At 38.0% G+C, this 22779-nt stretch overlaps 1 protein-coding gene across 1 annotated transcript in view; it reads left to right on the plus strand.

Annotated features, from left to right (window-relative positions):
* The window catches only part of TENM3 (teneurin transmembrane protein 3), a 2383554-nt gene that overhangs the window by 2253077 nt on the left and 107698 nt on the right, over positions 1 to 22779 (plus strand). Inside the window, exon 13 of the mRNA XM_082374697.1 lies at positions 16139 to 16397. Coding sequence (XP_082230823.1) covers positions 16139 to 16397 — 259 coding nt within the window. The remainder of the gene's footprint in view (positions 1 to 16138; positions 16398 to 22779) is intronic.

Here is a 22779-nt window from a genome sequence, read left to right on the forward strand (position 1 = left end):
ATACGTACACTGCTCTAACACCCACAGAAATCTTGACCATCTTGTCATGTTTGCACTCTATCCTGACTTTCAATATGAACTCTATTAATTTGTAAAAAATATTTTCTATGTCTAGCATATCATATAGAAAGCTAGAAAAAATTGAGAGATCACTTAAAATTCAGTTCATTCTCCAGCCAGCTCTGTATAATCATATCAGTGACTTCTGAATTGAACCTAAAGTGGGAAAAATCAATATATTGTACACCCAGGGTTTTTCGACGTTATAAATTTTTTCTTGCTATTTATTAGCACAACTTAAAAATGTTTAGTTTTGTTGATCTTAATATTTATTTATTACTATAGAGAAAAAGATCACTACCAAAACCAGGAAATTATATAAATGTAGACCGTACGCTCTTCCTCTCCTCCCTAAAAATAATTTATTTACTCTTAGCTTGATATGAGTTCAGCTAAAGTAAATAATACATGGGAAATACTATAAACAGACTGTATTTTCCATTCAAATATAAGAATCTCCCTGACTTGAAAAACGTCCAAGGGCAGCAACAGCAAGCAGTACCTTTAAAGCCAGCTGAACTCCAGTTTGTGCCGTTCATAAATATCTTGTCTGTGGAATATGGGGCTGTGTTCTCTGTTGTAGGATACCGTTTTTGCAGAATGTAGCAACATCGCCGGACTCATGACAAATGGGAAGCATAACGCAGTATTCACCATTTCAGGGCTACGTTGCGTGAATATTTAATTGGTGTTGCGTATGTCACTTGCTTCTACATTAGCGGTACCGAGAGCAATGAGCTCGGAGAGAAATATCTACACACAGAGGAGTGAAAGGAGAAGTGACTGGCATACATGAGGTTAAGAAAAGAGCTTGATAGATTGCTAGGAATCTTAGGAATGAATTCACCATAAAAACTCTACGTTCCATTGAATCTATATTCCAACAAAGGTCTCATCCTCAAATAAAACAGATCAAAGAAAATGCAAATGTGTATAGACTCTTTTTAGTTTATTGTTCCAACTTCATTTTAGAATGTCTACAGACTACTCACACCTTGTCCTTCTTCCTTAAAAATAAGATTCCACAGTTTCTTTAGTGGCCTAATAATATAACACCAGAAAAGGAAGTGACCGTTCATCCATCCATCCGTCCGTCATTCATTCATTCAACATTTATTTACTGAGACACCGTGACGGATACTGCGGTGAACAGCACAGTCCTTGCCGTCTTAGATTATATCTTAGCGAATGCAAACACTGAGCGCCTAATTATAATCATGATGACTAGTTAAAAAAGAGAAATAAATGTAGAAGACTAGGGCAGTGCATAAAACGCAGTACTTACTGAGTTTGAGCATTAGAGAAAGGTTTTCCTGCTAAAACCAGAATAATAAGTAGGATTATGTGTTTTGAAAAATGCTGACATAAGGACAAATTTTAAGTGTTACCACATAAACTTAAATGTGGCCCGAAAAATCAATTCTCAGGAATATTAAAACCAATACATTGTGATATAATAAAAAAAATCTAGATGTGTCTGAGGGAAAAAAAGTTACGATATTCATTGATTTTCATTGTGAGTTAGTCTGGCTAGAACACTTTTGGTAGTTAACATCTAGAAGTGTAAAGAAATGTTACTTTGGATATTTGGGGTAACTAGATTTAAAATTTCCACACGAATTTATAGTCTGTTTTTGTTTGTTTCTCTCCCTTAAGTTTAGATAACATGCTTTCATGCTTTAAGATTTTATTTACAAAGTATACCCAGAAAATAGTTTTAAAACTGTTGAAAGAAATGATATCTCTGGGTTCTTTTCCAAACATTCATGAGTACTCTATTAACCTATTTTGAAGATATTCTTAAACTGTGTGTTTCCATATTTCAAAAGTTGTTTGGAGATGGAGATCATGTCTCTCTGCATTTGATAACCAAAGAGGTCGGCCCATCCAATTTCCATTATTGAGTTGGGCCTAGAACGGAAAAGAACATTACTCTGAGATCCTTCCATTGGACATTTTAAGCACACATCATACCGCAGGGGTCCCCAAGCCCTGGGCGTGGGCTTGTACCAGTCTGCGGCCTGTTAGGAGCTGGGCCCCCCAGCAGGAGGTGAGCGGTGGGCAAGCGAGCAAAGCTTCACCTGGCGCTCCCCATCCCTCCCCATCGCTCGCGTTACCTCCTGGACCATCCCCCCCCCTCGCCCCATCCATGGAAAAATTGTCTTCCACGAAACCCAGCCCTGGTGCCAGAAAGGTTGGGGACCACTGTCATACAGTGAATCAAAGAACAATTATATTTTTTAGCTAGAGCCACTTCTGTATAGTACTAATTTGTTTTGGGAGAAAATATTCAGTGTTTTTAAAGATAAGAACTTCCAGTCTTCCTGAGCTATTGGATTTCATCACTGGTGACTTATCCAGGTTTCCGAAGAAGCTCGTCCTAACGCTCCTCTCCTGGTGGCTTTCTCCATCCGCGAGGCTGGCATGGCGTTGGCCAGCTCTCTCCTGGGCTTGTCTTTTCTCCCTAAAGCTTTAGCCACAGGCTGATCCTTTCGGTCTCCTCCTCTGCTAGTGAGCTCTCTCTCCCCTTTACTGCTTTCATTTCCCAGGGCTGTAGAAGGGTACCCAAGGCTCCCTGGAATATTACTGTATGCAAAGCTGGGACATGAGGCCCTTCGCTCTGAGAAAAAAAAATGTTACAAGTGCTTTTGCATCTTGCAGATTTTTATTTGTTTTTCCCAGGCATTGCCTTTCAATTATTTCCAGTATCACAGTCAATTTAATTCCATTAAACTTAGCAAGAATCGAATATCTCTCCTAAACACTGAATTCACACAGAAGAGTAAGACATGATCTTTACCACAATGATCTTATGTGGGAAAAAATGATGTCAAATTTGAATATCACATAACAATATATTTTTAGCATGCTGTTTATAAGTACAGAGCCTCAAAGCAGGAAGATTTGAGTTTCTAATCCCACCTCTGTCACTTACTAGCTATGTGATCTTGAGCAGGGCTTAACCTCCTTAAAACTGGGTTTCCTCATCAGTGTAAACGAGATTAGTAAAAGTAGAGCTCTTCGGAATATTTAATAAAATAATTATTAAAGGATCTACTGTATAGTACAGGGAACTATTTTCAATATCTTGTAATAACCTATAGTGGAAAAGAATCTGAAAAAGAATAGATATACATATATGTATAACTGAATCACTTTGCTGTATACCTGAAACTAACACAACATTGTAAATTAACTATACTTCAATTTTTTAATGGTTAAAAAAAAGAAAAAAATAATAATTACTGTGCCTATAAAATGTAAGTGCTCAGTTGATTTTAGTGATATTATTATTCCTTGTGACAACCTAGTAAACCAAATATTATTATCCACAATTTTTAGAAAGAAAAACCTTAGGCCCAGAGATCAGTGACGTGTCTAGCGTTAAAGCCAATCAGTGTTTAAACAGGGACCACGATCCAGGTCTTTTTATTTTGCGTCCAGAACTTTGTTCCACTACATCATAGGGCATTGTTTCTCATAAGATTTAAGAATTTACAGGTGATGCATGGACAGGAGAATAAATAAGATGGAATGGCAAACTGGGAAATATATTCCCTTTTGAATTCTTATTCTGTTACGTCAGATCATGTCACATGAGGAAGATCTCAGTAGATGTTCCCATGTCTTGACACCTGTCAACACTTCTTTCACAAATAAAGAACGGCTTTGCTGGCAATAATTTCTATGTAATTTTAATAACATAGTTTACAGTTTACTCTGTTTAGTCTTAGTGTTGCCTTCTATTTGTATAAGAGATACTGATTTTTCCTTTAAGGTAATACTGTAAAAATTTCCTTTTAAAATAAAGGTATTTAAAATTTTAAGTCAGTAATCTCAAGGAAAACTAAATTAAATATGTAAATATAAAAATATTTATTTATAAAATAACAATACCATAGAAGGTTCACAATTATATGATAAAGGTGATAAGCACATTAAAAAAAATGTATAGGGACCACTGCTGAGTGGACCGAAAATGCTGTGGGTCTTTACCATTGGGCCTTTTAATTTCATTCTGGATCCTTAATCTTTTCATTACCTACATTTGTAGTTTTAACAAGCTAGCTTCATGATGTAGTTTGTGAGCCTATGTGAGTTATGTAGAATTTGTACATAAAACCTAACCATATTATTTCAGTCATTTCAAATCACAAATTTTACCAGTATTTTCTATTTTCAGCATAAAGCTATTGTTAGATGCGTTTTACTTCTTCAAAGAAATTCCTTATGATCTCAGAAAAGAATCACATATAGAGAAGCAATGCATGTTGAAAGTGGGAAAGTGGGTCATTTATTTTTTAGGAAAGGAGTCTGAGACCACCACAAACAGAAGCCAGTGGACAGCGGGAGCAGTCTCCAGGAGATCAGAGGTGACTTCCTCTGTATGTTGCTTTGAAATAAATGTCCACAAATGCTTCACAAATATCCATTAATTATAGTTAAGTTCATAACTGAGGAAAACTGTTCTCCAAGTGAGCCCAGCTGAATGGGGAGCACCTGGGACGCTGGCTTCCTGAGATCTTTTCCAGGCCTGCCTGATGAGATGAGATAGTCCAGGCAGACTGATGAGATGTGTTGAGTTTACCACTACCCGTGCGGTACCAGAAGTGGTGACATGGACTCCGCGTCACTCTGCTTTCACAGGCAACAGAACTTGATGGGGCAGACACTGGCTAAATCTTTGTTGATGAATGAATGCTGAACAACAAACTACTTGAGCTGCTTGTGCCTGGATTCCTGAAGGGTCATTGATTTTGTTAAAGGTTGTCACCTGACAACCATACGCATGCGCGCTCACGCGTGCGCGCACACACTCACAATTCACACTCTCTCTTTCAAATGTGACTTCTCAGGGGAGAGTGGGCTATTATGAAAGGGATGTTTTGAAGGGAATGTTCTTCTGGATTTTGCCATAGTTTAATATACCAACCTTCCTCTAAGAGTCTCCATATACCTAATAGTTGGATCCTTTAATAATAATGATTAAAGTGTCTTAAAATTTCAAAGAATTGTAATTTTCAGGTCTATTCCACTTTCTCCAAAAAGTCAAAACAAGTCAAGGAAAAATTGTATGCTTAAGTAGGTCATTAACATCCATACACATTTGTTGCATAAAAGTAGGATATAGCTCTTAAATAACCTTTTTGGAAGAAAGGAATCCAGATGAAAACTGAGTCAGTACAACAAGCCTTTGAATAATGAGCAGATCCATGGGGTCTCAGTGGTGAAGCTGCGAATAACTGTCACGAATGAATCCTCTGTTAACAAACATTTCATGATAACAACAAACTCAGTATTTTGGCAAGCAGGGAATAGTCTATAAATCATGTATATGATTGCGTTCTGTATTTTGAATGTTCTTACCATATTCTCTTACCATATTCTTTAACGTTGACAGCTGTTACCTCAAAGATTCTCTAGCTTATTGATAATGACTGGCCCCTTTGGGCTGTTAATCATGATGGTGAACACTTTATTCTTTCCGTTCATTTGGAGAAGGAATGCTTCTTTCATTCAGAGAACAGAACCTGAAAACAAGAGGAAACTAATGAAACACTAGGAAAACAATCTGTTTTATAAATCCCGACTTAATTCCCTTGGTGACAGAAACAACAGCTTGATTTTCATAAGCCTCTGTCAGCTTCAGCACTGGCTGTCAGGGCAGCTGGAATTGCTATTTTACTAAGCAGCATATTTAAACGTATTACATTGAATCTACGTAGTAAAGAAAGAAAAAAGGAATGAAATTTAAAAGTAGAATTTTTTAATATTATCATTTTTAAAAGAACAGGAGTCTAATATTCTGGCAGAAACACACCTACAGAGCTGAATCACTGTCTAGGCTCATCAAGACATTTTGATAGCCGTGATTCTACTTTCCCATTAATGACACGTGCCAAAAAAGGATAGAAAGGAAAAGTACACAGTATAGAAATATAAAACATCAGCAGTCATCCCTTACTTCCCTTTCCCCTTTCCCCCAAAAAACTGTTATTTCATAAAGCCTATGATTTCCAGTATGTTATCTTATAATGCTCAGAGAACCTTGCTACGTCAAGTGTTAGTTCCTTTGAATATCAAAATATCCTATAGGTGGAAAAATTCATTTTTTTAATGATAATTTGAGCACATATTAATATGAAAGCGTTCAAAAGAAGTATTGACTTTAAAATAACCATATTTGGGTCAACAAGGTATAGACAGTTGAAATAATATTAGCCTTAAAAGTTAATAACAAATAATAAGGGGTTCGAATGCCAAAATATTGCCTAACACATTCCGTCAACATGTATATGAACACAGCAGGAAATCCAAAACAAAAGCTAATTTATGGAAAACTATGTATTCCTAATGACAGTTTAGACCAGTAGGGGTCCAAGTTACAAGCTGCAATCTTTACATGAGATGCTTTCATTTTACATTGAAAACTTGGCTGCGTTGTGGAAGCGTGTATCAAATCAAATCATTGCCCTATATTTAAGAGTATCCTTCTGATTTTTTCTGTAAAATCTAATCATTGCACATGTGCATCATATGTATATTTATGTATTCATGAAATTGAAACATAAAGTGAAGAAATTTTGCTTTCAAAACCCAAGATACCCAAGGAATCGTATGCATAAAATGATAGTTTGAGCCCATGCAATTTTACTTTATTTTAAAGTGAAAACAAAGGAGCAACGACATTGGTATTCTAATATATTGATATCTTATTGATGCCAGATGTTTTTTTTTTCCTATGCTCAATGATTTAGCCTAAATATTTATATTTTAAAATATTATATTGACATATCATACAATATAAATCTGGAAGAAACCTTTAAGATCGAGTGCAAGCTCTTCAGATTTTTATATAAATAAGATATCTAAGCCTCAGAGAGTCCCAGGGACTTGCCAAGTTTCCACAACTAGTTAGAGCCAGAATTGAAACTTGGACCCAGGTCTCTTTTAATATAAGCTAAAGGCTCCACGAGATGCCACAGACAATCTGTGTTGAAAACTGTGTTCTTAAATAAAAAAGATCAGATTCTGATTTTCTTTTCCTGCAACTTCTGATAACATGTTCTTAATGATTCTTTCTCAGAAAGATGACTTTGGGGGGGAAAACGTACCATGGTGGATGTGAGGTGAATTATAAGACAGGAAAGCTCTAGACCTTAGCTTGCTGAGATGAACTCTAAAGGTTTTGGGGGCTCACCCGAAGTGAGCTGCAAACACTTCAGGATATTTTTTAGCTTAGTTTTTCTTACCAGAATCTGGTTGTCATGTTAGCTCATATTTTTTGTCTTTGTGAGAATGTTTGCTTGATCTTGTAATAGTAAATAGCATTTAGCCAATAATGGCAGGCACGCTAAGAACAAGATTTTAAGTTGCCAGAACCTCAGAGTGCGCCCTTCAGGGTTCTGGTGGCATAAGCTGGCTTCAGGTTTCTGATGGCAAGGGTGCTTGCTTCTGTGTTCGCTTCACAACATCCCCTGTAATTTGCTCCAAGGTTCTGGCAGATTGCTGGACCATGTCACCAGCTGTCACCACCCCTTCTTCCCATTCGTATTTGGCAGTATCTGGGAACACAGGCATGCCAGTAGAAATAACAGTAGCTGTGATAACAGCTTCAGTGGCATGGTCCCCAGAGACAAGATCAAACTCTGGAACCTTTTCTCTCAACAAGGAGCTAAAAATGGCACTGAATTTGCTCCTTGGTGGTATATAATTTTCTTTAATTATACATTTTGGTTTCAAGTCTTCCACATGCTGGCTTTTAAGTATCAAACCAACATATATTGGTTAAAAACAACGGCATGCCCTTTTTTCTATGGCGAGGAGGTGAAATAGCTAGAATACCACGGATTCCTCTCACCTCCATCAGCCTTGAAAAATAAAAGGAATGGAAATTTCTCTCACTTGAATGGTCTTTGAGCCTGAAAGAAAATTTCTTCATAAAATTTCACTGGGAGATCTTCACCATCATATTGTCTCAAAATTATTTCAGGTAGTGAGGTTTTTTTCTTAACATTTATAGAAAGAAAAAAAAAAACTAAGGTTACAGAACAAATGTTTTTGAATGACGTAAGAAATATTTTAAACATCTTGAAATTGGTTACAATCTAAGAATACCAGGGGAAAAAAAACTAAGAAGATGGGTGATAGTATAAAAGTATGCTCACGAATTTTGTAGTTGACAAATGTCAGATACTACAGCTGATTTAAAAGGGTTCTGACTGGGATTCGTCATGGAAATCCATGTTCTCCTGCCCTGAGAAAAGGGAGGAATTGCACTAGGTGCCTTCTAAGACTGCTTCTGACTGTCACCAATCTCAGATTCTCTGTTGTCACCCCTATTTCTCAGGGACCAAGCTACAGAGATCCAGCCCTCTAAGAGCAACTCTAAGCAAAATATTGAAAAAGCTGAGTTACATATTAAATTTTCCCCACACCTGTCTTCTCCCATTTTTCCACAGCTAACAGCCTGTACTTTTATTCCCTTCCCCCCCAAACTCATCTTTTTCCCATCAAAGTACCTATGTTAACCCTCTAGCTGCAACAATCCATTTCTGCTTCTCCTACAACCCCCCATTCCTCACACAGCAGAAAGTAAAAAATTTATTCACATATAAGGTGGCATGTTTAAGGTACAATAATATAAAGCGTTATGGCAGTATAGAATAGATATTAATTCCAAGAAGACTTCATAAAGAAGTGTCATTTGAACTAGACATTAAGGTGTTGGTGAGATTTCATCAGGCAAAGTTTGAGGGGGGCACCCCAGAAACCAGAAATTATGAGGAACAAAGGCATGGAAGCAAGAAAATTAAGGGCATGATCTGAATGGTAGACCAGCAAATCTGGCGAGCTCATGGGGTCTGTGATATATTCACACTGTTGTGCAACAGATCTCCAGAACATTTTTCATCTTGCAAAACTGAAACTCATTAAACAGTAACTCCCCATTTCCCCCCATCTGCAGCCCCTAGTGACCGCCGTTCTACTGTCTACCCCTTTGAGTCTGACTATTTTAGATGCCCCATGTAAATGGAATCAAACAGTATTTGTCTTTTTGTGACTGGCTTATTTCATTTAACATAATGTCCTCAAGGATCATCCATGTTATGGCGTGTGGCAAGATTTCCTTCCTTTTTAAGACTGAATAATATTTCATTGTATATTTATGTATATGCACGACATTTTCTTTATCCATCTTTCCATCACTGGACATGTGGGTCGCTTCTACCTCTTGACTGTTGTGAATAGTGCTGCTGTGAACAGGGGTGTACAAATATCCCTTTGACACTCCTACTTTCAGCTCTTTTGAGTATACACCCAGAAATGGGATTCTGGATCATACGGTACTTCTAGTTTTAATTTTTTGAGGAACTACTAAACTGTTTTCCATAGTAGTTGCACCATTTTACAATCTCCCCAGCAGTGCACAGGGGTTCTAATTTCTTCACATCCTCACCCAGCCACGTTATAATGTTTTTAAACTACCGATCATCAATCTGGGAGGGCCATGGGCTGATAATCATTAACCCAGTATGTGAATTTGTTTAATCATATTGCTTTCCTTCTGACACCTGAGATTTGCACTGATGGAAGCCTTTCCTCACTCTTGCTTTTCTCTTACCTGATGGAGTCACTACCGTCTTTCTGTAGCGGGTCTCTGCTCTGCGTGTGCGTTTATTCTAGCTATCAGGGGTGAGGGAGGGGCTGTAACAGGCTGTCATACCTGCCTCACCTGCAGCCTCATAGGAAGGAATGCCTGGGCGCCTTGTAGAGAAAAGCACCTACAGGGAGGGTTTAGGGAAGGTAAAAACATACATTCTTCAGCTAAGCTATGTATCAGATGGCCTACTTTAAAGAAAATATTTAATTTGAGTATAATATGTAGTTAGGAAAGTATACAGAACATAAGTGAACACACCAGTGGAACTACCTCCCAGACAGAGAACTAGAATGTTACCAGCTCTCCAGAAGCCGCCATGGGCTCTCCTGGCCATCACCTCCCGCTTCTCCCTAGAGAGAGTCGCTCTGGGGGCTTTTACCTGCTTTTGGAGTTTATACACGTGGACTTAGTCAGTATTCATGGTTTTTGTGAATGTGTTCTCTTGCTCGATATTGTATTTGTGAGATTTTTCCATATCATTGCATCTGGGATCGGTTCATTCATTTACATTGCTGTGTGGAATTCCATTGTATGATTATTACTATAATTTGTTTATCCATCTTACTGCCAGAAGACATCTGAGTTGCTTCCAGTTTGGGGCTATTACAAATATTTCTGTGACCATTCTTGTTCATGCTTTTGGTGCCATGTGTATACATATTTCTTTTTTTTTTAACTTGGAATGTGCATTACAATTTATTAAAATTATTGATATTGTTGGATTCAAATTTCTCATCATACTCTTTGATTTCCATTTGTCCTATTTGTTCTTTTTTTTAATTTTTATTTTATTGGAGTATAGTTGCTCTACAGTGTTGTGTTAGTTTCTGCTGTACAGCAAAGTGAATCAGCCATATGTATACATATATCCCCTCTTGCTTGGATTTCCTTCCCACTTAGGTCACCACAGAGCAGTGAGTAGAGTTCCCTGTGCTATACAGTAGGTTCTCATTAGTTGTCTATTTTATACACAGTAGTGTGTATATATCACTCCCAATCTCCCAATCCATCCCACCCACCCCCCTTGGTATCCATATGTTTGTTCTCTACGTCTGTGTCTCTATTTCTGCTTTGCAAATAAGTTCATCTATACCATTTTTCTAGATTCCACATATATGCAGTAATATACAATATTTGTTTTTCTCTTTCAGACTTACTTCACTCTGTATGACAGTCTCTAGGTCTGTCCACATCTCTACAAATGACCCAATTTTGTTCCTTTTTATGGCTGAGTAATATTCCATTGTATATATGTACCACATCTTCTTTATCCATTCCTCTGTTGATGGACATTTAGGTTGCTTCCATGACCTGGCTATTGTAAATAGTGCTGCAATGAACATTGGGATGCATGTGTCTTTTTGAGTTATGTTTTTCTCTGGGTATATGCCCAGTAGTGGGATTGTTGGGTCATATGGTAGTTTTATTGTTAGTTTTTTAAGGAACTGTCATACTGTTCTTTATAGTGGCTGTATCAATTTACATTCCCACCAACAGTGAAAGAGGATTCCCTTTTCTCCACACCCTCTCCAGCATTTATTGTTTGTAGATTTTTTGATGATGGCCATTCTGACAGTTGTGAGGTGATACCTCATTGTAGTTTTGTGTACATATCTCTATTGGATATACAGGCAGACTTTTGTAGACACACTGGGGAGTTAACCACCATTCATAAGATTTTTTAATATGGAGAAAATGTATTCCAATTCCCAACAAGCAACTTACAAATGATCTTGCAAAAATACAACCATTTATAGTTGGTAAACATCTTGTATTTAGAGGCCAATTTTATCACGTGGACAACTTTTGATCATGTTTGCTACTGTCAAAAGAGAGATAAATTAGCAATTTGTGTTAAATTTTTTAAAATTTCTTTGATGTGAATGCTCAGTTTTGATTCAGGTAAGTAGGAAAACAGCACAGTGCAGAAACAGGAATCCTGAAATAGGGTCAGGAGATGTAGTATCCTGAGTCCTCTTTATGCACTAACTTTTTAAAAGACACTGAGCACGTCACTGATCCCCTCGCTGCCTGTGTTTCGTCCTCATACAACAGGGATAATGATCCTGTCACATGCTACGTTATTAGAAGATGATAGATATCAAGGTATTTGAAAATGTGAAAAACACATGGAACTGCTTAAATCTACATGAGTACTAATTTCTGTAACTTTAAAATACACACCTATACAGCTTACTTTAAGACTCTTGGAGTTAACCAGAACAGCCTGTTATTAATTGAATCATCATCATCATATTACTGTAAAAGTTTTCTTTGAAGACAATATACTATGTGGAAAAGTATTTGTGTAGAAGGATGGTGCCTGGAGTACACAAGTGTTACTGATTAATATCTTTCCCGCCCTCAACTCTAAATACTGTCTGTCTCTGCCTTCAGTTCCCTAGATGTGGCAGAGAAGCATATCTCTAGCCTTTGACCCTCACAGAAGTTACATTCGTCCCCCTCCCGTGTGGGCTTCACACTCCCCTGCCCTCTGGTAGGATAGAGAGGTGTATCGTGGTGTGTATTCCCTTTATTACCAGAAGGTCGGGGTTTAAGGTCACGGTCCACTTCTTACTTGCTTGGAACCTTAAACTCTCAAAAAGTCTCAGTTTTTGCAGATTTAAAATTAAAAAAAAAATTAACTATTCAACGGAGTCTTTGTGAAGCTTAAATGAGATACCGGGTGAAACAGAAGCACAACACTTGACACGTAGGTTGTGTTCCGTGGATGTTTTATTTTTTAAAAACATTGCATCGCAGTGGTGTAACACAAAGGACCCTGTCCGTGGCTGAGGGGATGCCTGGTGCGGCCGCCGGCCTGAGCCTCCTGACCTAAGGCACCGCCCAGCGGGGTCCAGGGCTCAGCAGAGCACAGAGCCCCCGCCTCTCCTTGGCCCTCTTCCCACACCCTCCACCAGGTCCTGCGCAAACCAAGGATCCATCGTGCCGTCATGGAGAGTGGCAGCAATGCCTTCTCATGGGTTCAAATCTGCTTTCCAGCCTGGGCGTTAAAGAATTGGGATCATCCTTCTTTATTTACAGATGTATTTTACTTCTCTAATTCTCCCTTTATTTGTCTGCCAAGAGAGCTCATGTAGTTTTATGATACCAGGGTTCAGGAATTTCTGTAGCACTCTGAGTTTGCTGCCTCCTTCTCTCTCTCTCTCTCTTTCTGTCCCTGTCTCTCTCTGTCTCTGTCTCTCATTAACTTTGGAGTCAATCTCACCCTGTATTTACATAAAAATCTTAAGTTACACATAACAAGTGTCAAGAGCTTCACTCAACACCAAACACCAACGTTTTCAAAGTACATAACATCCTAAGACCAAACAACTGTTTGGTCTCTTTTCAAAACAGTGTTTAACAAGATATATTATTTGGTATGGTTCTCATTATACAGCATCTTAAGTAGAACCAAAATCCCATTTTATTGAGATTTTCTGTAATAAAAAATACATAATAAAGCTGTTGCCCATCTGACAAAAAGTAAAATAGCTCTCTAGACACAAACATAACATTACTTTTTAACATTTGACGCCTGTGCCTGACCCCATGGACTGTCTCTCCTCTTCACAGTCTATTAAAACCAATAATATGAGCAAATCTATCATTCAGGAAGACTTTCTGTGCTACGTAAAAGCTCACAATGATGATACGTTATTTTGTGTAGAAACTTTGACCCTTTTGGAATATTTATCATTGCTATGCCAGAGTATGCCCATCAAAACTTTTACTGTATGCGGACCTAGCACCCATTATTTTACGCAAAAATTGCTGAATTATCTGAAACCTTGAAAACTGTGTGAAGCGATAAATTTTTAGAAAGCTTCTGACATTTTGCCACTCAAACACTACATAATTTAATGCAAAATGACATGTTATACCTCTTTACAAGTTGACAATTTGTATATTGGAGAATTCTATAACCTATATCTTAATCCTTGAAAAACTCAGTCTTTAAAGGGAATTGCTGGAAAACTGTAATTTAAGCAGGGAGTTATGAGTATATACGTTTGCTACAAATTATACAGGGTGGATATAGCTATGTTCCTATCTATGTTTAGTATGTTTCTTACTATAGGATGATTTTATATCAGGTATTGTTAACAAAAGAATGTGACACTGGTAATAGAATGTCCCCAAGCTGTTGACTCTTTTAAAAAAGTCAATCAATTATATATAGTGCCAGTGGACTTTCACAAAACTACTTCTCATAGAGCATAACACTGACTAGTCATTAATTCATTATTAATAATATAACATTCCATTTTCAGGCATTTATGTATTTGTTTTATATTTATTAACTTTTCCTTAAATTACTATACTTTTATCCACAACAGTATTGTGTGACATTTTAAAACCTTAGAAAATACAGTCTGTTTCTTTGACAGATACTTATCGAGATCTACTCAGTAGCAGAAACTGTATAAGGCAAATGAGATACACAGACAATAGTGGGAGAGATGCTTCACCCAGTCAGGGAGTGCTTTCCCAAGAAGTTGATACCGACCATCTGAGGGAAGAAGAGGTATTTTGCAGTGGGTGGAGAGCTTTGCAGACAGAGGGGACTATTTATTGAGAGGTTCTGTGGTCTGGTCAGGTGACTGCAAATGGTTCAGTAACCTGGAGTAGAGAGCAAATAAATAAAAGACCTGTATACTACGGACTGTCCTTCTAGGTGCCTTAATGTATACTGTCCAGAAAGTTTACATCAATTAAGTAAGATAGGTTTATCCAGCCTCGTTTTGTAAGTAAACCTAATGTTTAACAATATTACATCATTTGGGACTTCCCTGGTGGTGCAGTGGTTAAGAACCCGCCTGCCAATGCAGGGGACACGGGTTCGATCTCTGGTCTGGGAAGATCCCACATGCCGCGGAGCAACTAAGCCCGTGCGCCACAACTACTGAGCCTGCGCTTTAGAGCCTGTGAGCCACAACTACTGAGCCCGCATGCCACAACTACTGAAGCCTGCACGCCTAGAGCCCATACTCCGCAACAAGAGAAGCCCGCGGACTGCAAAGAAGAGTAGCCCCCGCTCGCCGCAACTAGAGAAAGCCCGCACGCAGCAACGAAGACCCAACGCGGCCAAGGAAAAAAAAAAAGTGCTCAAAGAAGACAAAAGCCAATCCAGAATTCTACACTAGTGAAAACATCTGTGAAGAATAAAAGTGAAATAAAGATATTTTCAGATAAAAGAAAAAACTAAAAAAACAAACAAAAAAAATTATTTAAAAAAAATTACATCATTTGTCCAAGGTTAAATCCTAGATTGAGGTTGAACCCAAATCCAACTATATCTAAAGCCTGTCCTCTTTACACTGTACTAACTTAGTTTTGTTACTGTATATTGGATATTGAATAAGGGCTTTTTACAGTGATTGTTACCATACTGTCTCTAACAATACTTTTTAAACACTTACGTCTTTCTCCACCTCTCTGGTAAGTTCCAACATGTATAATGAATATATACTGTCAAATAATGTTGAAAAATTCTCCTTCATGACATAGTAATGTGACAGTCACTGGGTTTCCCCATGGATACTTAGCCTTCCTTAGGGATTAATTCCTAAACTATATTCTATAGAGCACAAATGAATGTTACGTGTTAATGGTTAATATGACAGTGATTATTATTCTAAATATTTTTAATAAATAATAATATATAAAATGATAAATTATATTACATTTCTCTTTATAATTATATGGTCTAGTTACCTATTTTCTAAGTGTTTTACATCAAGAAAATTAGTAAACACATTTACAAAACTTGTATCAGTTTATAAGATTATCAAACCCACATCAGAAACTCTGTATGAAATCACCTGATACATATGCATGTTCCTTGATCTGTGCTCTTGCTGAATTGTAAGTCATAAATTCGAAGATTATTTATCTTAAATTTAGAACATTCAAATATTATTACATTTTGTGCATCTGAATCCATTCTGAACATTTCATGCACCAAATTCGTCTGTGAGACCAGTTGTTACCTTAATCCAAGAGAATAGCATCATGTCTCTTGAGAACCTATAGATATTGCAACAAAGTGTTGTACATGTGCAAGTGGCCTGTGGTCATGTAAGTTTGGCAAGTACTGCTAGAGAGCATACTGCCGCTTACTTAAATGATCGTGAAGAGTAGAACTGGAACAAAGCAGAACAAATAATGATTCACTCCTAAGAATTTCCCGGTACCAATTAACTGAGTAATATCAAATCTTTATTAAAGTGCTGCCATGTTGCACTGAGGAACTGTTTGTTTTCTAATTTTTATTATGCAATCATCTTTGGTATTTCAGAACATGGAAATTTTAACTTTACATGTGACTCTTGTTATAAACATATATACCATTTGATATTGTAGCTAAAAGCAGCAGACCTTTAAACAACTTGTATTTTTTATCCTCAGCAATGCATCTCTTTGGCCTCAACTGGCAGTTACAGCAGACTGAAAATGACACATTTGAGAATGGAAAAGTGAATTCTGATACCATGCCAACGAACACTGTATCGTTACCTTCTGGTGACAATGGTAAGAGAAAGAATTATGTGTCCTGTGTTTTTCTTTTAACATCTCTTTTCCATAAATTTATTTTTACCCATGTAACATTCAGCTTTATATGGGAGAAGGAAAAGGTTTTGGAATTACAAATATTATCTTTTAATGAGTGACTTTTATTCATTTACTTGAAGGATTGAAATTTCACATTTTTATTATAGGAATAATACAGTGTTCTGCCTTCTGAGTCGATGGCTAAGCTTTTCTGCCTTTCCTTCCTGCGAGTGTGCATTTTGTTTTATTTTTAGTCTGCAAATAGATTATAATTCAGTGTATCATCTCATATTACCTTGGGTATATTGAGCTTTCTTTGTTCAGCTGGTATGTGGAGTTGGAATACTATCTTCATTTTGTTTTAAAAGCTTTTACATACGAAACACATGAAAGGATTCTCATTTATTGGCCTTTCCTCTGCTTGCCCTTTCTTTAAACCTTCAAAAGTTTACACTTTGAACTAACAGACTTTCAAATCAATTGGCTCTGAGTTTAAAAATGGAATTTAAGCGGTTAGAGAATGCTGTATTTCACTTTTTCAATATAAACACCCAGAAAAATATGTACATATGTAAGTATATTTATATTATATATCTGTCTATTATTTTTATATATGTGTGTGTGCTTGTATGTATGTCTTGGCATTTGGCATCCTCTGACTTTTTGCAAAATGTCATAATACTTTATGTCTCAAAGCAACCAGATACAGACACCTTTTTCTGTCACGTGAGAAATATATCCTTTGCCTTTAAACATTTCCCTGGCTCTTCTTCCTCTTTATTTCTTCTTATCTAGTATATTTTTGTTCTTCTTTGGCATCTATTATGTTCATCCTCATGTGGCTAGTTTCTTTGCAAGACTAGAAAGAAGCTATTATATATTTAGATATACTATAATATATTTATTTGTATTTATATATATGCTGCTATTTTACATGTACCCATTGGCTGTGACTAATGCTTTTACCATTTTTTTTGTTCTTTGCTTTCCCAGCTTCTGTTTTATTTTAACAATAATACTTTATGACACTCCTCTTCCTTCTTGGGGAGGCTGAGAGATTTTATAAGGCATTAGATTTTCATAGAAATAATAAATACCGCTACCCCACCCCTGTATGGAGTCTTTTGATACAAAGTGCTATATACTCCAAAAAACTATAATCTGGCGGCTGATGACAGTGACAGTGGAAGTCAGTGCACAGTGGATTAACGAGGAGTGAAGAAAAGCTTACCTAATTAAAACTGTTGGTGGGAAATTTCAATTAAGTGAAATATAATTACTTTAAACAACTGTTTAATTTTTTACGCACTGATAACACACACATGAACAGATCCATAACTACACAGAAATTAAGAGTATTTTTGATTTATATAGATTGCAATTTAGACTGTCTTTTAAAGTGGATTATTCCCGTGAAAATGGTCAAATGGCACTTCTTAACCACACATGTAGGGAACTCTTTTACAGACTAAAGAGAAAAATGCTTATTGTAGACGTTTCGTTTATTTTACAGCATCCTAGCCTTTTATTACGATCAGAATGAAAATAGAGTGTGGCCAATTAGTGTCACAGCCCTTGAAATGTGTGATATTGAGAAAGCTGTGGCTTCAGAGACCCTCCCACAGCCTCGGTGCTGGTTCTTGGGATTTTCTATTCTATTTTATTGAATTTCCCATTTATCACAAATGCTAGCTGAAACTCACTCAGATAATTTTGCAATTTACAAAGGATTGTGGGCCACAGTTTCAAAAACACGGCTCTGAAAGTCCGCTTCCCTAAGAGGGACTGAAGTCCCCATGTGATCACAGAACACACGGGGTGCAGTTGACAGGTGCCAGTAGAGCAACTGTATACAGTAAGTCCGCTACATACGAACGAGTTCCGTTCCAAGAGCACGTTCCTAAGTCCAATTTGTTCATAAGTCTAACAAAGTTAGCCTAAGTACCCAACTTACACAGTCGGCTATATAGTACCGTACTGTAATAGGTTTATAATACTTTTCACACAAATAATACATAAAAAAAAACACAAAAAATAAAGAAAACATTTTTAATCTTACAGTACAGTACCTTGGAAAGTACAGTAGTCCAGTACAACAGCTGGCATCCAGGGGCTGGCATCCAGTGAACAGGCAAGAAGAGTTACTGCCTGGAGGAGGGAGAGGAGGTGGGAGATGGTAGAGCTGAGGGATCGTCAGCCATAGGGGACGGAGGGCGAGCTGCAATTCCACTCACGCCTGACCTTGATGGCACAGGTTCTGGTTCCTCGCTGGAACCAGATGCACATCCGCGTCTTTGAAAGTTCACAACATGAAGGTTCATACGTAGGGGACTTACTGTATGCGTGTAAGTGAAGGACCATCTTCCTAGCCTCCCACATAAGGAGGAGATGACAGATGCCCCAGAATAAGTTAGATATACTGGAGAAGAACGGACCTGCAGCCTGCCAACCGGACAGGGGGCTTCGTAGGAATTTCTCTTTATGGAAAGAAGGCTATTTCGGGGCTCAGACTTTGTCCAAAGTGTGACCTAAATAATAGTCTCACTTGTTGTCTTTATTATTTTTCCAGTAGCCCGAAAAACCCTAAATTGGTAAGGAATTCTTATTTTCGTTTTTCCAAGTAAAGGTTCTGGGTATGTATCTCTTAAATACTTACAGACCTGGAGTGCAGGGGGCAGGAGGGGACTGTATTTGCAGGAAGGGAGGTACCTTAAAGACACTGCTTTTAAGCATCGCTGATGAACCGGCAGAGACCATGCACCATCATCTACTACTTCAGTTTTATAAACTGTCCAGAGAACCAGATCACATCATCTCTAGAAACTCTAGGAGATTATAACCCTTAAGAAATTCTTGCAATTCTGAACGAAGCTCACTGGGAGAATTAACCGTGCTAAGCATGATGGGGAAATTACTTCGTGGCTTCTAAATGCAATTCTCTTCTTTATGCAGTCCTGTTTTATTCTTATTTTATAAATACAATTCTAAGGAACAGTCATGGTGCTAACAATCATGGTGCTAAACTCCCTGCTCGCTTTTAAGTGAATGCTGAACCAAAGCTTCTAAATGGTATTTAGTATTTAAAAGAAGAATTTCTATTACACGCCATGATTCTTTCCTGATTATTCCTGAGACCTTCTTTGACTACAGATTTTAGAGATGAGATGTCAAGTGTGAGGTCTCAGGCAAAACTGACGGAAGTGGGCAACGTGAATAAAGAGGCAAGGATGGAGTTTTTAGTTCAAACACCAGTCTCTTTCCAGAAACTAAGATTATTCCACTGGATGGAGGAATTCGCTTAGCCTAACATGCTGGAGAGCGTCGCGCAGCCCTGTATTCAAATCCCGCCTCTTTCATCTGTTTACTCTGTAACCTTGAGCAACTTACTCAACCTCTTTGAGCCTCAATTTCCTCCACGTAAAGAGGGAGTAATGCCTGTCTCTTGGCTGGTCAGCTTCAACAGTCTGGCAGCCCTTCCGTGTTTCCCTTGCAAGCTCTCTCCCCACGCGTCTCAACGGTTATTTCCAACTCTCCTACTACCCTAAAAGCTTCAATCCCTCAGCTCGCAGCAGATGACCTTGTGTTCTATTCAGCAAAAAAACCAGAAACCTTAATTTCCTGTAAACAGAGCTCCATTCCTATGTGTATCTAGATCTGTCTTTCCATCCTTTTCTTACCAATCTTTCCAAGAGTGCTCTTGATCCCATTCTGTACTTCAGAATTTCCTCTCTCAACTGACTGGCACCTTCCAATCAACATTTGAACATTCCCAAGTCTCTCAAGTCTTAAAAAAAGAAATCCTTGAGTCTGCCTCCTACTCCTGCCCTACCCCATCTTTCTCTCCTCCCCGTGTAGCCAGCCTTCTGGAACACGGTGTGTATATTCGCCGTGAAGTCCTGTCTTCACCTTCCACTTACTCCTGTGACAGTGTGGCTTCTTCAGGCTCCTTCCTCATGACTGTCCTCTGCCACCATCACTCACAGACACTGATGTCTTCCCGACTTATTGGTTGTCCTGCCAATAGCATCAATTGATACTCTACGCTCTTTATCACATTTGAGCTCTTGGTAGCATTTAATAGGTAACCTATCACTCCTGATTGAAATACCTTTTCCTTAGCTTCTGTGATACCATTTCCACTTTCTTCCTGATTTTTTGGCAGTGACTTCTCAGTTCGTTTAGTTGACTCATCTTCCTCTACCCGATCCCCAGACATTGCCGTCACTCAGAATATAATCTCTCTGGGTCCTCATATCCATTCTCCTGACTTCATTTACGTTCCATGTGCTATGTGTTATGTTACATTCTTTGTGCTCCCAAATCAACAAGTGCAGCCTGGATTTCTCTGTCTTGGATCTCCAGACATCAACTATGAAGAATCTATCCAAGTATCTTTAGAACATCCCCACTTGGGTGTCTTCCAGGCATCTCAAACTCCATATGTCTAAAACTGAACCCAACAACTGATTTGGTTATCTGTTACTGCCTAACAAGCCACATCAAAATCCAGTGGCTTAAAAGAACAGTTTGTTATCATCTCTCATGGTCCTGTGGATTAACTGGGCAATTTTTGGTTTTTTGCTTGGGTCGCTCATGAAATTGCTTTCAGATGTTGCTTGGTCTGTTTGAAAGCGCCACTAAACTGAAATTCAAGGTAGCCCACTCACAGGGCTAGCAGTTGATGCTGTCTGTCGACTGGAACGTCTAAACATGGCCTTCCACTTGGCTTGGGCTTCTCAGAGCACAAGTTCTGAAGAGGAGTGTCCCCAGAGGGAGCATTCCAAGAGACCCAGACAGAAGTTACAAGGCTTCTTATGACCTAGAACATTGGACACTCTGGGATGTCACTTCCATCATATCTGGTTGGTCAAGAAAGTCAGTAAGATCAGCCCAGATTCATGAGATGGAGAATTAAACCCCACTCTTGACTGGGGAAATGGTGGGAACACATTGCATAAGCACATGTGGGATGGGAGATGTTGTGGCCATCTTTGGAAAACACAACTGGCCCATCATCTTTCTTTCCAAATTTGCCTTTCTTTCTATATCAGGAAATGGCATCATCATTCACCTAGTTACCTGGACCAGAAGCTTAGGGGTCATGCCTGACTTCTCCTGCTCTCTTAGCTCCCCTGTGCAATCAGTCATCAAGTCCTATCAATTCTAACTCCAAAATATCTCCTGGATCCCGTCAACTCTCACCTGGATTATAGAAGCCACCTTCTATCTGGGATATATATCTCTAGACTTGCTCATCCATTCTTCAAATACAGATTTGAAATATCAGTACCCTACTTGACACCCTTCCGTGATCTAGATTCTGGTCAAATGCCTTTAGACGACTTAACAAGGTTCTCCACAATCTGGCTGTTCGTCACACCATACTGTAGCATAGAAACAATAGAGCAGAGAGTTAAAGGTTATAGGGTCTTGAGCCAATCCACCTGGTTTCACATCCTACAATAGTTCTGATCATTATTAATGCCTTTGATACTTGGGACAAGTTACTGTAGCGTCTTTGTGCTTAAGCTTTCTCATCAATTAGAATGGTCTTGAATAGTCAATATAAATACTTAAAATGGTGTACAGTACATAGTAAATGCTTGAAAAATGTTAGTGGTTATCACCATTACTATTTAATATGTGTCTTCTTTGCTAGAGTGTAAGGCACACTATTTTTCCACCTCTCTGTTCAAAGCTGTCAGCACAGTTATAGGCATGTAATGGATGCTCAATAAGTATTGTCCAATGAGTGAATGTAAATAGGATGACTAAATGCTATAAAGTATATAAAGGGCCCAACACAGTGCCTTGCATTAACTGTACACAAAGCAAATGTTGGTACAGCAGAGTGATTAAGGATTAAAGCTGTGCGCTTGTTGGGTGGCTTTAAGCAAATTACCTTCTTTAACCTCCTGTTTCTTCATAGGGTAGTAGTGAGGTTAAAATCATTTAATGCATGTAGGGGGCCAAGCAGTGATTGGAACATGATAAGTAGGTGATACATGTCAGTAACTATTACTTCACTCTTTTTTTTTGCAATTCAAGATTACGTACTTGTATTTGTAGCAAAATTCTTAAGAATGTAGATCCTTAAATCAGCATCAAAATATCCTCTAAAGCAATATTAGAAATACCTATCATTCGTTACTTATATTTTTAGTTATTTGGATTTTATGAAGAAATCTATTCCTTAATCCTCCTTTGAATGCATAGTATTCATTCATTCTGCATTTATTTATTGAGCATATAATATTATGTGCCATGCACAGAGCAAGGTTCTGAGAACATAGCAGTGAGAAAAAAAGACAGTCACATTTGTTGTTCCCAGAGCGTGTGAATTACTAGGCAAGACAGGATTCAAGCAAGCAATTCCAATGAATTAGAAAATGCACAGTAAGGAAAAGTAGAGGATACCATGGCAGGACATTTCACACTAGCTTTATTGGAAAGGAGCAATAAGACAAATGCTAAAATTCAGCATAGGATAATTTGGG

Source organism: Balaenoptera borealis (genome assembly GCF_965194805.1).
Source record: "Balaenoptera borealis genome assembly, chromosome: 21".
NCBI classification, from domain to species: Eukaryota; Metazoa; Chordata; class Mammalia; order Artiodactyla; family Balaenopteridae; genus Balaenoptera; species Balaenoptera borealis.